Raw genomic sequence first — 16524 nt, 5'->3', positions numbered from 1 at the left:
GGAGAGTTGTATATACCGAGCGGCATCTTAAACGCTTTTATTATGTTTTATTCCGCAGTTTTTGCTAGTTTCATATTTTGTTTCCTTTTTCCGCAATTTATTAGGCTTACCTAGGCATAGAGACTAGGTACCGTCACGACAGTTCACGGAGGGAAAACTTGGGTCGTGACATTTTTATAAGATTATTTTTTTGTTTTATATTTTTACTTTATATTAATATAAATTACGATAGTTATACAAAATACAAAAAAAAAATAACACTAACCCGGCTCGGCCGGCCCCTTAGACCCGTAACTCTTTCGGTTCATTTTTTTACTCGGATGGACCCGGACCCGTTAAGCCCGGTTTTGAATAACCCGTAACCAACCCGAATTGGAAACCGATCGTCACCTTTTTTCCCAACCCGACCCGGCCCGACCCACCCGTTAAACACCCATAGAGGAAAGAGAATTATTAACTATTTTTACTTATAGTATTTCTTCAAAAACTGTAATCTGAATTGCTATGTTGCGGAAACTATATTTTACTAGTAATTTTAGTCTGAAAACTACATCATTTGAGGATCCATGAAATTTTGACAAGTACTTAGTTTGTCCAAGTTATGAAAGAAGTAATGCTAGTTAACCTAAATTTGGAGCTTATTAAGCGAACTTTAACCCTAAAATACAGGTTTCATTTCAAAATAACACTTTTCTTCAATATCATATTAAAGTGCGAAGTTATAGTCAAAGGATAATCTCATAAGTTAAATAATAAAAATGATTTATAAAATTATGTTATGGATATATTTTTAAGATGTGTATAGTATAAAACTTTGAAAAGCTTTATTTTTACAAAGTAACATTTGAAAAATTAGATTTAAAACTACTTCCTTTCAAGAGCATATTCCAACTTTAACATATCAAATTCTCCGCCCAATCAATATATAGCACGGGCTAGCCAGTTTTCGAATTAATCATTGAAAAATAGCCAGCATTTTTAAAGTCATTGAAAAATAACCACTATTTTGCTACAACACAGAAAATTCCAACATAATATATTGGAGATCCGTGCACCTGTGTATAAACTTCCAGCATATTATGCTGGAACTCCAACACGCGGAAAGTTCCAGCATACCACTATTTTGCTACAACACAAAAAATTCCAACATAATATATTGGAGATCCGTGCACCTGTGTATATACTTCCAGCATATTATGCTGGAACTCCAACACGCGGAAAGTTCCAGCATAATATACTGGAGATTGGAGCGTCTGTGTATGAACTTCCAGCATATTATGCTGGAACTGGACTTCCAGCATAATATGCTGGAGTTCCAGTATATTTATGCAGGAACTCCAGTATATGGAATTATATATTTTTCGGATTTTGAACAGTGCTTTCGTTCAAATTTATTTTTACATGAAAAGTAATTAAATTTCGATTATTTTTTAAACTGTGATTATTTTTGAATGACCACTTGTAAATCTGGCTATTTTTGAATTTCTCTCGTCAATATCTTCTCCTTAGAACCAAAGCTAGAGAGCGAAATTGGTTTTGGTTCTAGGACGTGATTCTCGTCGAATAGCTTTCTTTATCTCATCTGAGGTACTCGTGGACACCTCTGTGATCATGCTTGTCCCATACAAGAAAGCTAACAAATTTATATGAACTCAATGAAAAATCATGATAATTTATGAAGTTAAGTGATACTAATTGTAATTGATATAGCACAGCAATTAATTATGATTAAATGATAAATCTACATAAAAGTACATATAATGTACTTACTCTAGATTAAATAAAGGTAAATAAGCATATGTGACTTAATAATTTTGAGTATACCATTGATTTTATGCATATATATTGTCTTCTGTGCGAGTAGATACTAAACTATGGAATTCACCACCTATACGACCAAATACTTTTAGGTAGATAACCATTTTGTTTCAAAACATCGTGTGTTTGAATAAATTGTTAACCTTTGGTTAATCGAATAGTTAACCAAAATCCCTCCTTTGAATAAATCGTGTGTGGTTAAACTATGGAATTCCCTTCTCCTTTGTTGCTTTTTCCCTCATTATCAGAATGTACTATTATAGAGTCAAAAATACTCTTGTAATATTAGCAAATTGAAAAATAGCCAAAAGAGTTCAGAACATTTCCTAAAAGTCATCTCCACCGTAGTCACCATCGTCGTCGGCGAGATCATCCTCCACCTTCTCCGCCACGTCATCGGCGATTTTGTCCTCCAAGAGGTCGACGCCTTCCACCAACGCCACTCCACCCAATACCCCTGCTACTGCACCCACAGCCAATCCTGTCCCCATCCCCCCAAACTTGCTCTTCTTTTTCTCCTCTTCGTAACCGTACCCGCCAGATGGCTGCCCGTAGCTTCCCTCCCCATATACCGGCTGCCCGTAAGGAGGAGTTGTGGCGCTGTAAGGATAACCAGACGGAGGTGCAGTGTACGGAGCACCATAGTCCCTGCCGTAAGGTTGCGACGGGGGCGGGACACCGTACGGAGGTGCATAATACGCATCCGGTGCACGATAGCGTGGCTCTCGTACGCTAACCTCCACTTGTACCTTTCCCTGAGGCCGACCAGAAGGGCGTTTGAGCTGGAGCGTACACTCCAGCTCACCACCTATGCCAACATCATCGATGACTTTGCTAAGAGGAAGCTTAGCAGATCCGATGAGAGGCTTAGTGTCCTCGACAGCGTTCGCATGAACGATGTCGACGTACAAGGTGGAATCGTCGATCGAAGAATTCAACGGGACGACGAGTTTTTCATTCCAGTAAGGAGATGTATCGCCGTCATCGTCGACTTTAGTAGAGCATTTAGCGTTGGGATCAACCCAAACAACTGCGTACGGCTTCAGGGGACCATAACGCCAGGTGACGTTCTTCAAATCGTTGGCTGAAGTTATCTGTACTTCAACTTCGTATCGTGATCCCATTTTCACAAGGGAAATAGTACTCTAGACTCTAGGAGCTATATGTATGTACGTTGAGAAACAATAGTTAGCTAGCAGGTGTGGGTAAAAGTTGATTCTGGAGTTAAGTATTTATAGCACGTAATCCATCATATAATTGACGTTTATGAAATACAGCAACCAATGGAATTTGTTTGTCCTAAGTTCCATTTGTGTCCTTTGGTCTAAATGCTTCACATTATTTTTTCTATATGAATTATTCAAATTGTAATCGGCGAAGGAAATTTTTTTAATTTATAAATACTTCACTGAGAAGCTAAATAGCTTGCATGAGAATAATTATTACATGGAGATTTAAAAAAAGGAATTATAGTGATCAATATATTTTTGGTAAAATAATTAATTAATACATACATATAGTAACCTCTCGAATGCTTTTGGAATGGAGAAGAGAAGATTAGGAAAAAAATTTGCTGGAAAAAAAAACTGTAATAGAAAATTAGGAAAAAATTTTACTGAAAAACCATATCCAAACCAGATATTCTCACCGGTTGAATGTAGAGTTCATGAATAGAATTTTGAGTAAACGAAATAGATGCATTGAAGAATTTAAAGTCTTCTTTGAGGAGTGTAAAGGGTTCATTGAAGATTGTGATTTACATTAAAATGAGAGAGAAGGAAATGGGAACACAATTAATAACCCTAACCTTAGAAATATTCAAAACATACTATAAATACAACTACATTATTAATCTCATCATCCAAATTATGTACTCTAATTCAAAATTCTGTGAAAATAATAATAAAAAGAACCCAACAAAGAAAATTGTCGATGAACCTCTTCATGGTTCACCCATTAACCACAACATCCTCTACCAGAATGTAAGAAATAAGTTGAAAAATCTGAAGACCGAGACAAACCTACTAATGCTTAGGTTGACAAGGGAAATTGGGGCGGACTATGTGAAAAGACTTCTTCTTGGTTCATACCCTCTCACTTGTTGTTATGATATGCTTGAGGAACTGCTCGCTGAGCAGGATGAACATAATGATACTCCTATTATCGTTATAAGCAGTGACACTGAAGCCCCTCTAAGGCATCAAAATCTGTTAATCAAAAGACTGAATAGAGTAAAAGATTGGGTTTTAAGTTGTTTTGTTATGCATGCCATGTTGTTAGCATGATATGCTAAAATTATCTTCCAAATATTATTTGGAATATGTTAAAAAGTATCAATGGGCCTCAATCTACTCAGTCTTTTGATTGACAGATTTTGATGTCGTAGAGGCGACTTTGATGTCAATGCTTATAACGATATCGTTATCTTCATCCTGCTTAGCGAGCAGTTCCTCAAGCATATTATAACAACAAGTGAGAGGGTATGAATCAAGAAGAAGTCTTTTCACATAATCCGCTCCAATTTCCCTTGTCAACCTAAGCATCAGTAGGTTTGTCTCAGTCTACAAATTTTTTAACTTGTTTCTTATATCTTGGTAGAGGATGTTGTGGTTAATGGATGAACTATAAAGAGGTTCATCGATAATTTTCATTGTTGGGATTCTTTCCATTGTTATTTTCAAAAAATTTTGAATTAGAGTAGATAATTTGGATGATGATATTAATAATGTAGTTGTAACAACGAAATAGTTAGAATGGAAATTTCTTGATATCAACGTTTTTAGGCCTGGTCAGGCACAGTAATTACCTTCACCGAGAAAAATCTAGATCCCCAAGGGAAGAAACGGACAAAGGGGCCATTAGTCGGTGGCATGAAACGTATCATAACAATTAAATAAAGGTAAAGGCATGGATTAGGCTGGGGAAAACGAGTTCACTTTGACATAGGCTTTATCCAATCCTCTGGTGTGGGAGGTTTATTTTGACTATGGCTGTCCAACGGGACGGGACGTCCTGTCCCGTCCCGCTTCCGGTCCCGTCCCGCTTCAAGTTAAATGGGATGGGCCAATGTTAAACGGGACACGGGATGGGACGGGAAGGCCATTTCGACCCGTTTGTCCCGTCTCATTTCGTCCCGTCCCGTCCCGCGTCCTGTCCCGTCCCGCCAGTTTTTTTTTATTTTTAAAAACTAGCCGTTGGGCAACGGCTTAAATTGCAAAAATAGCCGTTGCCAACGGTCCAAACAGCCCCTACACCCCCCAAAACACCCCCTAACCCCCCCAAACTTTTAATATAACCTCTAAGTTTATTAAATTACACTTTGACCCTATTTTCTACTATAAATACCCCTCATTCTTCTTCATTTTTTCCCACAAAAAATCAATCTTCTCTTTCAAATCTCTTACACTCTAATATTCTATCTATATTCTATATTATTCTCTCAATTTTGTTACTATCAAGTATCAACTATCAACTATCAAGTGATAACTTTCAAGTATTTGGGCAAATTTTTTGGAGTAACTTTCAAGCTTCAAATTAATTCGTCAAGTATTTGGAGCAAAATTTTGGGCAATTTCTTCAAGTTTCAATATTTAATCATGGTGCACTCGTTCCATCTCCTAATTTTAATATATAATTTTTGCGTATCATTTTAGTGCTTAATTTTTGTGTTTACTTTACGTGTTATATTTTCGTATTTCATTTGTGTGTTTACTATTTGTGTTAGATTTTTTAATTTAATTTCGTATTTAAATTATGGCACATAAAAATGTATTTGGTATTTTTAAAAAAAATAGTAAAAAAAATAGTAAAGGTGAAAGTAGTAGTAATCCTAATCCTAACCTTTCTCCTAGACCTAGAATTAGAAAGCATATTGATGAAATGACTCATGTTGATGAAACTTCATTTTCCCAACCCCCCACATTTTATGATGTTCATGTCGGAGAACAATTAGATCATGAAACTTTACAAAGACAATTTGTCAATGATATTTTTTTGAGGATGAAGAAAATGAGGAAGAAGAATTAGATGAAACACCCACTAGTCCCGCAACACAAGCTCCAACTCAGAGTCAATCTTAGTCTGGAGCTTAAGCCCATGTACCCCCTGTAAGGGGTAAGCCTAAGGCTGAACGTCCCAAAACATCACTTGTATGGAAATTTTTAAACATGATAAAGTCAATTATCGTGCTATATGTGAAAAATGTAAGCAAGTATTTGCACACATAACAAGTGGTGGGACAGGGGGTTTAAGTAGACACTTAATAAGGGATCACAAATCCTTATGGATACAAGCTAATATAGAAGCCGGAAAAATTATAGATCCTACCATCAGTACTGACACTCCTAGTGGATCTGGTTCTAATCAAATTCAACAACAACTTGACCCTGCTTTTGGTCATGTTTTAGTAAATATAACAAAGATACAGATCGTGAGAACTTAGCAAAAATGGTGGTTGTCTGTGTCTTACCTTTTACTTTCCCTTCTCACCCTACTTTTGTGCATTATATACAAGAAACTTATAACCCTGATTTTCAAGGTTTTCCTAAGACCACGGTTAGAAATGATGTTTTTAAATTTCAAACCGAATATCTTCAGTACATTCGTTGTGTATTTTTTCACTTAGATTGTAAAGTGTCTATCACATCTGATATAGGTCGCAGTCCTACTGATTATGATTATTTAACTGTTCAAATCTCTTACTTTGGTGCAAAGGGACTTGTTCGTAAAATTTATGAGAATTTAGAAATTCAAGAAAATGAACAACCATCTCTCGAAAACTGCCAAGCTAGCATATATTCTTATGTTAGATCAATGTTTGATAAATATAAATCTATGGATACAACTGGTTGTGAAATTGCTCCTTCTACTTCTAAGTCTAGAGTAGAAGTTTTATGGGAAGATATGGATGATATAACATGTTTTGATTCCTCTATTGTTGATGAACTTGGTTCTTATCTTAATCAAGGATTGAAAAATATTAAAGAAGAAGAAGGCAAGGAACAACTTTTGTCATGGTGGAGGAAGTGTGGCAAGGCTTTTCCAACACTTTCAATTATGGCCCGAGATATCCTGGCTATTCAAGCATCATCGGTAGCATCGGAGAGTGCTTTTAGCGCGGCAAGATTTCAAATTAGAGATCATAGACATTCATTAGCGGAGGACAGTCTAGAGATTTTCGTATTATTAAGAGATTGGATTAATGCAGAAAGAAGAAATCTTGGTTTTGAAAAATTAACCACTAGGGAAGAAGAAGAATACAATGAGATACTAACCACTAGGAGCGATGACGGCATGGAGAACATTAATCAACATTGCCAATTCCAGCAGAATGTCCGAGAGATATTATTGATAAGTTACAAAGAAGCTATATAGGAGCTTACAAATATTAATATGATAATTTGTAATTGGCTACTAGGAGGCCTAGTTCAAACAGAACCTTTCCTAGAAGGTGGCTGCGTAGATTATGTGATCTTCAAAAGAATTATATTTGTATTTGAGATTTGAAAGTTCTATTAATAAAATAAAAGGCTCTAAGCGTTGAATTTTATTTATGAATTGTCTTAGTTACTTAATAGTTAATACTTTGAAATTATATTAAATACATTATAACTCTATTATAAATTTACAATTACTAGAATATTTCATTACAAGTCTTTTGTTTTAATATTTTATAATTCTTTACTTAGTTTTCTAATTTTCATTTTAACATAGTAACATTTAAGTTTATTAAATAAGTCAAAAATCTAGCCGTTGCAAACTTTAAAAACATAGTAATTTTCAAAAAACTAGACGTTTTTTTTAAAAAAAAAATGCACTTAAGGCACACGAACCCGTCCCGTCCCATCCCGTTTGTTAGCGGGACGGGATGGGACGAAAGTTTCATCCCGTTTGTCCTGTCCCGTTTCGTCCCGTCCCGCCACCATCCCACTTAAATGTCGTCCCGTCCCGTCTTGTCTCATCCCGTTAATTTGGTCCCGTCCCGCTGGACAGCCATAATTTTGACGCATATTCGGTTGTTTTGACAGTGATGTTGGCTGAATTTTGTGCAAGCGGTATCCGTCAATTTTGATAGTATTATTTTATTTGAAACTGTGATCACTATTTATTTTATATTATTTTCAAACGTTGTCAGTCGGTATTCTGTATTTACATAATATTGTACCTTCTAGAAAGGAACTTTCTGTAAAGCAGTAGCAGATGATATTGCTTAGTTAAAAGTATTTCCACCACTGGTTTCAGATACGCGGTATGAACACGGTTTTCTTTATGGACCTTTTCATCTGTGTCACTTCTGATCATTTGTTTGCAAAATTGACTGGCAAATTATACAAATTGTTTTCTTTAGCTCTTCACTATGTCATTGCAAGTCTAGTTTTCCAAGGGAAGCTTGACCTTAGGTGGTGTAGTTGGTATCTGATTTGATTCCAACTATGATACTGATATGTCGTTATCCACTGCTTAACTTTTTCGATGTGGTTGTTCCAATTTTTAGGTAGAGCAAAGACGAATTCAGTGAGACGAAAAAATCAAGGAAAATTTACACCCCATAACTAACTTATACACTATATTTACTATAAACAAATACAATTTAAAATGATTATAAGAGATAATTAATTTCTGAGGCCCCCTCACATTTGAGTCCATCACACTAACCTCTGTAATTTGCAATATTACTCTTACATCCCTTATTTTAATTTTCTTGTAACATCCCTTTTAATCTATTTTTCATTATTATAAATAAAATATATTTGTCCTTTTCTAACATTAAATTCTTTCAATTAATTATTTTTATTAAAATATCATATTTCATCATGTTCTCTGATTCATTATGATTCAGTCTTATTATCATATTTACACAAAATCTTACGATAATCATTGCACTCGCCCTTTGACTACATTCGCCAATGTCCATGTTGTGAATAATTTAAAGATTAAATTTTCTATTTTATGTCCATCATCTTTACTTTTTATGCCTATAAAAGGCCATGTAATTGCAATGAAAAATTACACCAAAGTGAAAGAAGAAAACACTTCTCCATTCTCTCTACCTCTTCTTGTTTACATTTTACTGCATTGCTTTTATTTTATAACACATTATCAGCACGAACCTCTAATTTTATTCTTAACTCCCGCTAAATTGAGCCATATTTTATTAAGGTTGTCATACCTCCTTTTTGCGCGCCTACCCCGAAGGATAAATGCGTGAGGGAGTTTTTCCAATTTAAGTGACAATATTCGAAATAGGATTATTTATTTAATTCAGAGTCGCCACTTGGGAAAGGTTTGGTTTTTGGTGTCTCAAGTCACCGGTTTATGTTGAATCCTAATTCGAGGAAAATATTCGACTTTCCAAATGACGTCTGCGAACCAGAAATTCTAAGTAAGGAATTCTGTTGACCCGTGGGAAGGTGTTAGGCACCCCGAATCCCGTGGTTCTAGCACGGTCGCTTAAATTGTTGTAATGGCTAAATATCTGATTTTTATACATGTTATGACTTGTGTGCTTTTATTAAGTTTAAACCGCTTTTATTATTATTTTTTTATAGAATTGCAACGTCGTGAAAATGCATCTCGAACCACGTCACAATCAATGCACCCGTGGTTTTTAATACGTTCCGACTCCGTTGAGATTTGGATTTGGGTCACATAAATGCGCACCCGAATTTAAGCATGTAATTTAATCAAAATCGCGTCTAAAGAGTCTAACGCGTTATTATCTTTGGGGAAAGCCGTGAAGTTCGCTAAATGGCCACTCCCGAAATCTAAGTAATTATTAACATCTATTGAGGGCCCCGCAGTTTGTGCGTCTTTGTTTGGCGAGGCTCGCCTCATTTATTTTAAGAATATCCTAAAGTGACTACATTTCTATTAAATTCGTTTCTAAAATAAAAGAGAAAAAATCCTAATTAGTTACAGGCTTAAAAAAAAGGCGTAACATATTAAATGCTAGATTAAGACAAATGTTAACGGAAAGGAATATTACTAAAATTGAAATTATAAATAAACTACGGAATCGACAAATAATATGTTCAAAAGAAACTAATTATCCTATAACTAGATTAAACTCGCATTGTTAGATGACTTGAACCGTTGGAATTAATTATTTACGACTATTTGAAACTAGAATCAATCTTAATTACTAATGCATATTCGAAAGTTTATTAAATTCAAACGTTAACTCGTCTTGTTTGAACTCAAATCATGTCATAATGCCTAATTCACGAAATTAATTTAAATTCATGCTTTAACTAAATTTAGCTACATGTTCACGATTAACCTACTGTTGACAATATTAAAACCTTCAAGCTAGTGAACTAACCAGTTTTACCGAGCCGATTCACTAAAGACTAACTTATGTTATTTTCCTCTTACTCCAATTGTTAAACAGTTTGACAGTAATGAGCATGCTTAAACATATACTACCTAATAACCAAACTAAAACAGAGTATTATTTAATACATCACTACAAGATGCCTAGTTATGCAAAGCAAACGAAATTTACAGAATAATAATACATGAGATAACCTAAACACAATCAGTAAAAGAGACAAAGGAAAAAAAAGCTAAATTAAAACTTCAAAGTTCCATTCTTCATATGTATTCATGCTTTCACATTTCAGCTTACAATATCGATAAGGTTACGACCATGTACCAGAATGCAATCGCAGTCAAAGCAGAAGAGAGACGGATACAAGACGCAGTAGCGTAAATACACAACAACAACAGGTTCAGCAACAGCAAAACCAGTAACGACCAGTAGAATAACCCAATAACAGATTGAAAACCAGCAATACCAGAATGCAATCGCAGTCAAAGCAGAAGAGAGACGGATACAAGACGCAGTAGTTTACTGATTTTTGAATAACACTCAAGGAAAAGCAACCTGAAATTATTCAAGTAAAAGTTCAGCTTGTTTTTCTCTTTTTGCTCTCAAATTCTGATTTCTCAAAATTCAAGTCAACTCTCTCAACTTTCTCCTCTATCCTCCTCCTACACTGTGTAAAAATGACTCTATTTATAACCAAGACTCTTGTCTTGAACCACTAACCCGAAATATTCCCATAATTGCATGCCTTGCCCCCACTACTTAATGTTTTTCTTATGTAATTCCCTTGTTCCCCATGCCTGCATGTTTTGTCCCCCACTATATTAAACAAATACATTATTCCCACTTCATTATGTCTTGTCCCCCACTATATTAAAGAATGTATTAACCCCCCACTACCCCATGTCTTGCCCCCCACCATGTACTATTATAATATTATTAATGCCTAGTGGACGGAGCACTCAAAATTAAGGCTCGTTTCCTATTTTACCCCTAAAATAATTTGAAATTACCATAACACCCCCATCAGCTATATCCAAATCCTAATCAATTAACCGATTACGACAGCTATAACCAATTCCTAATCAAATTTCATCAACAAATTTAAGCTAGAAACTCAGATTATGTCAAATATCATCAAAACAAAGACTAAGGATTCTATAACAGTAACAAATTGAACAACATTTTTAACAACAAACATACTTTCAGATTCAATAACAGTAACAAATTGAAACACAACAAACAAGTAGATTCAAATCACTAGACCCAATAATCAATTGAACTTCAAATTAAATCTAACAACATTACAACCAAGATGAAGGATTCAAGTGATTAAACTAACACACTTCCGTATTTAAAACTAAACAAGAAAAATGAATAAAAACGAACTGAAGAAATAATCAAAAAATGACAAACAAACGAACAAGAAAAGAATCAAACATATACTGATTTCAGATCCGAGAATATCAAACAAAATACGGACAGAACTGAAACTTAAACCAACTAACCGGATCGGAACAACGACGAACTCGAACGGAAACAAATCTGCCCGGAAACTTTGAAACCAAAATAACTCGAATCTGCCCAGAAAATAACTCGACGAGTAGGAACGCAGCAGTGGCGGCGCTGGTTCGTTTGTTTTGACAAGAAGAAGAACGAAGCAGCAGTAGCAACGCTGCTCAACTGGACGGGCGATGGAGGCGACGATGCTCATTTGGACGTGACGATCGAGTTGTGGTCGTTCGTGGCTGAAGGCGAAGGACAACTGTGAAAACTGTGGGCTGTTTGAGGTGATGTGGCTGGAGCTCGAAGCAGTGGTAGCCATGGTCGTCGAGCAAGCAGTGGCAGCCATGGAAATGAGGCGAAGACGAAGCAGAAGATGAAGCAGCAGGGATGGCTGCTGGAGCTCGACGAAGCTGGTTGTGTTAGAGAGGTCAGGAGTCGTTTGGTCGTTCATAGCTTGAGCTTCGCGGCGAGGGGTCGTTTGGTCGTTTGGACGAAGCTGGACGAAGCAGCAGTAGCAACGCTGCGTTGTGGTCGACGACGAGGTTGGCTGTGTTGTGTATGTGTTGCTGTGCGTGTGTGTGTATGTGTGAGTATGCGGAGGCAGCCATGGTTGCTGCTCGTTGTCACACCTCCTTTTTGCGCGCCCGGCCCCGAAGGGTAAGATGCGCGGGTGGAGTTTTTCCAATTTAAGTGACAATATTCGAAATGGGATTATTTATTTAATTCAGAGTCGCCACTTGGGAAAGGTTTGGCTTTTGGTGTCCCAAGTCACCGGTTCATCTTGAATCCCAAATCGAGGAAATTTTCGACTTTTCCAAATGAAGTCTGCGAACCAGAAATTCTAAGTAAGGAATTTTGTTGACCCGAGGGAAGGTGTTAGGCACCCTCGAATCCCGTGGTTCTAGCACGGTCGCTTAAATTGTTATAATGGCTAAATATCTGATTTAAATACATGTTATGACTTACGTGCTTTTATTAAATTTAAACCGCTTTTATTATTATCGTTTATTTTTTATAGAATTTGCAACGTCGCGAAAATGTATCTCGAACCACGTCGCAATCAATGCGCCCGTAGTTGTTGACCATTTCTACTCCGTTGAGATTTGAATTCGGGTCACATCAATGTGCACCCGAGTTTTAAGAATGTAATTTAATTAAACCGTGCCCTAAGGGTCTAGCGCGTTATTATTTTGTAGAAGGCCATGAAATTCGCTAAACGGCCTATCCTGAATTCTAAATAATTATTGTGGTTATTTATTGAGGACCCCGCAATTTTGCATTTTTATTTGGCGAGGCTCATCTCTATTTTAGAAAAAGGATATCCTAAAGTGGCTACATTTCTAATACATTTGTCTCTAGGAAGATAAAGGAGAAAAACACTAAACTTACTTGTTTAAGCAACTAATATGCTAAATCCCTACTATATATGATGAATCCAAATTTTTGCTTGATCGCCTAATTGGTTGTTTATGAGGTAAGAACTATCTCATGCCTCGCCTTTAAGGAGTGAATAAGTTTTGTTAATTTGCTAAGGGGATTGCAAGCAAACTAATAACGTACACTAAATTTGCATTAAGAAACGACCTTCCAGTTCGGATTGCAGGGCTAGCCCATTTGGCCTTGATAAATGAGATTAGTTGTTTATTAGGAAAAACCACTGTTGGCTGAATTCAGAAAAGTAGTCGCGTTATTTCAAAACGATGAATCTATATTGAAGCTCGTATCGAAACTATGTAGAAAACAAGTAGTCCAGTAGAAGGGTCAGCATACGTTATTACCTTGTTAATGTAACGCTGCAAGAGAATTAGTTTGGGGCACACCTTATCTTGGAGTCAAATAGAAACGAATGTAGCAAAATCGATGGTTCAGAGATATAGGCCAAAATACATACATGTGCTTGCTACGATTCTATGTTTATGGTATCATAACTGAAACAAAGCTAACGATTGCATGCTTTAAAACACATCTGATTTGTCAAGCCAATGCTATCTACTTGTTCATCTCAACTTAGAATACATGTTAAGTTATACAGAATGTTTGCAGTTTTGCAGTTAAACAAATACAGGCCCAACTAACATTCAACCTATTTTTAACACCAATGTTATAACATAAAACAGATGTTCATTTCTTTATTTCTGCTTCAACTTCAAACTTTCAACAATACATGGTTTCAGAGGTTGTGTACCTGGAAATATTTGACAATTGAAGAAGAGGGCAATCAGCAGAGTAACAATGACAACAAGTGCAGCAGCAGTAACAGCAGGTAACAAAATCCCAATGCAAGATGCAGTTATAGCCAATGGGAAGAGGTAACAAAAGGACAGCAACAAGCAGGGGAGTGGGCTCAGGACTCAAACGGTCTAACTCCAAAAGGAAACAAACCAATAAGGACCCAAACAGCAGAAACCTGACTGATACTTGAGAGGAAATCAACACTTGTTTGAAACAGGTCAAACAAACTGGGAATCGAACAATTAGCAGGAAGGAAAGACAGTTTATGTTTTCTGTATAGCCACCCTCTATATCCCTTTCTTTCCAAAATCCAAAATCAGTGTTCAGTTTTGAACTTATGCTTGAATTATCAAAAGAAACCTTTTCCAGTTCCCTCTACCTCCTTTCCTAACATCAGGTGGAATTCTTTTCCTCTCCTCCTATATTGTCTGTCTGTGTCTATTCCCTCTGTCTGTATCTCTATCAGCTCTCTCTTTTTCTCTTCTATCCTCACAGCGTGTGTATTCCCCTGCTCTATATCTCTGTCTATCCCTCTCTATCAGATGTCCTCCCTCTATTTATAAGCCTTAATACTACCCCTTTTAACAGCCTGTTTAGAATATCCCCATACCCCTCCCATGTGCCTTCCATTTTCAGTTCCAACTTTAGCTAATTAAGTATTAAACCCCATCAACATTCCCTGGTAGACTTATCCTTCCCATTTTATTAACTAAAAGCAAGCATGGGCAGCAGGATGTAGTCTGACAGCACATTGCTGTCAAACTATTTAATTCAAAAAGGGCCTTTATGCCCATGTTGTGCACATGCCCTCCAGTTCAGATTAACATTACAGCCTAACCTTAGATTTCTGAAATCAACTTAGCAATTATAAGTAACTGAACTTGGTTCTTAGTTGATTCAGGCAATGTTCAACAGAAGCAAATCGGTTTATTTTGTTCAGGCAGTTGAAACTAATTGACGACACATGTCGACTCGACTATATTAGCATTCACATACGCAATCGTAGCCAAAAATCAGACATTTAAACAGTATCGATACATGATTCGAATTATACTGACTAAGCAGAAATATACTCGAGGAGTCAACTAGTCAGTCAAAAATTGAAAATCAGCTACTTGCCCAACACTTACATACACACTATCAGAATAGGAGGGGGATTCAGACAAACACAAAGGTTCAGGTAAAGTGGACAAACAAATGTTGATAAAATTAAAGCAAACATGAACCGACTTTTAAAACAAATCACACGGACTAAAACAAGTAAAGGAAAGAAAGCAAACTCACCTTAAAACTCGAAAAACCAAAAGTTTGAACTCGGATTTGGACAGACTTTTCTTAAAGCTGAACGGACTTTAATCGAAGTGTTTCTCAGATGAGAAACACTTCGATTAAGGTCCATTAGACCTTAATTTCCTTGGTTCGAGCAAGACACGGACCAGTGACGAGGAATCACCCAGTTCCAAAACTCAGATCTGGGATTCATGCTTCCCTGACCAGATTCGGACCAAACCAAGTATGGTTTGGTCACGAGGGGGGTCTGGGGAGTGTCTGGTGTGAAGCTGGGGTTAAACGGTGTAGATCGAGTTTTGACTCGAATCTTCAAATGAAGATTCGAGGACCTAGAGGATGATTCGAACTAAATGGTTAACAGGTCTATGTTCAGGGTGGTGAGGGGGTTTTATGGTGTTCAGGGCGAGGTCACCGGCGTTCATGCCGCCGGTTTTCATGGTGAAGAGTACAGGGGAGGCTCTAGGGTTTGTGGGTTCGGGTGAAGACGACGAGGCTGGGGTTCGGATAGGGGGGCAGGGTAAGATTATGAGCTTATATAGTTAGTGGGTAGGTTGATCTCAACCGTTAGATCAATCTAGATCTACGGTCTGGATCTGATGGCTTAAGTGGAACGGTGTCGTTTCGAGGGTAAAGGGTTTGGGTTGGTCCGGGTGGAAACGGATCGGGGCCATTAGTGGGTTATGGGAAATGTGATCTTGGCCGTTGATCAATCTAAGATCAACGGCCCAGATCAACCTGGATCAATACGACGTCGTTTGGACACCCTGGGTATTAGGTTGGACTGGACCGGGCAGGCCTGGTTTGTGCATTGTTTGTTTGGGCCAATTTTAACAAATTGGCCCAAGTCCGGAAGGGAAGGGCCTTTTTTTTTCTTTTTTTTTCTTTTATTATAAAATACAAGACTAAGTAAAATCAAATTAAAATAAACACCTAATACAATTATTTGCACACACATTAAAATAATTCAAAACAGGTAAAATTAAACAAAACAAAATTACGGACAAAGATGCCTGTTTATGCTTTTCTATTTAACAACCATGTTACGGTTCAGATTATGCATGACCCACACATTTTTTGTATTTTGTTTTAAATAAATAAATAAATAAAAACGGGCAAGAGTCACAAATAAATCAACAAAGTGCCGTACAGAAATCCAAAATTGTACAGCAGGACCAATTTTTATTCTTTTAGAGCGACTGTCACGCAAAACAAAAATCACGTGCTCACAGCTGCCCCTCTTTGTTCGGAAACACGAAGAGTTTTCGTGCAAAGATAAAGTGAGCATGTATGAGCGATTTTTGCCTATGGACCACTCCGTATGAAGCATGTTTTTGAAAGATCTGACCGAATCT

General features: G+C 36.8%; 1 protein-coding gene across 1 annotated transcript; it reads right to left on the bottom strand.

The window, feature by feature from the left end:
- Nucleotides 1-1943: 1943 nt before the first annotated feature.
- Nucleotides 1944-3068, bottom strand: LOC107804907 (protein SRC2 homolog). Its single transcript, XM_016628860.2, has one exon. The coding sequence runs from the start codon at nucleotides 2940-2942 to the stop codon at nucleotides 2145-2147; it is 798 nt and encodes a 265-aa protein (XP_016484346.1). The 5' UTR covers nucleotides 2943-3068; the 3' UTR covers nucleotides 1944-2144.
- Between the last annotated feature and the right edge of the window lie 13456 nt (nucleotides 3069-16524).

This window comes from Nicotiana tabacum, chromosome 11, assembly GCF_000715075.1.
Source record: "Nicotiana tabacum cultivar K326 chromosome 11, ASM71507v2, whole genome shotgun sequence".
NCBI lineage: Eukaryota > Viridiplantae > Streptophyta > Magnoliopsida > Solanales > Solanaceae > Nicotiana > Nicotiana tabacum.
This window is presented reverse-complemented; position numbering and strand designations above follow the sequence as displayed.

Bases quoted from the DNA above. Each gene is read 5' to 3' on its own strand.
- LOC107804907 (XM_016628860.2), bottom strand. From the start codon at position 2,942: ATGGGATCACGATACGAAGTTGAAGTACAGATAACTTCAGCCAACGAT.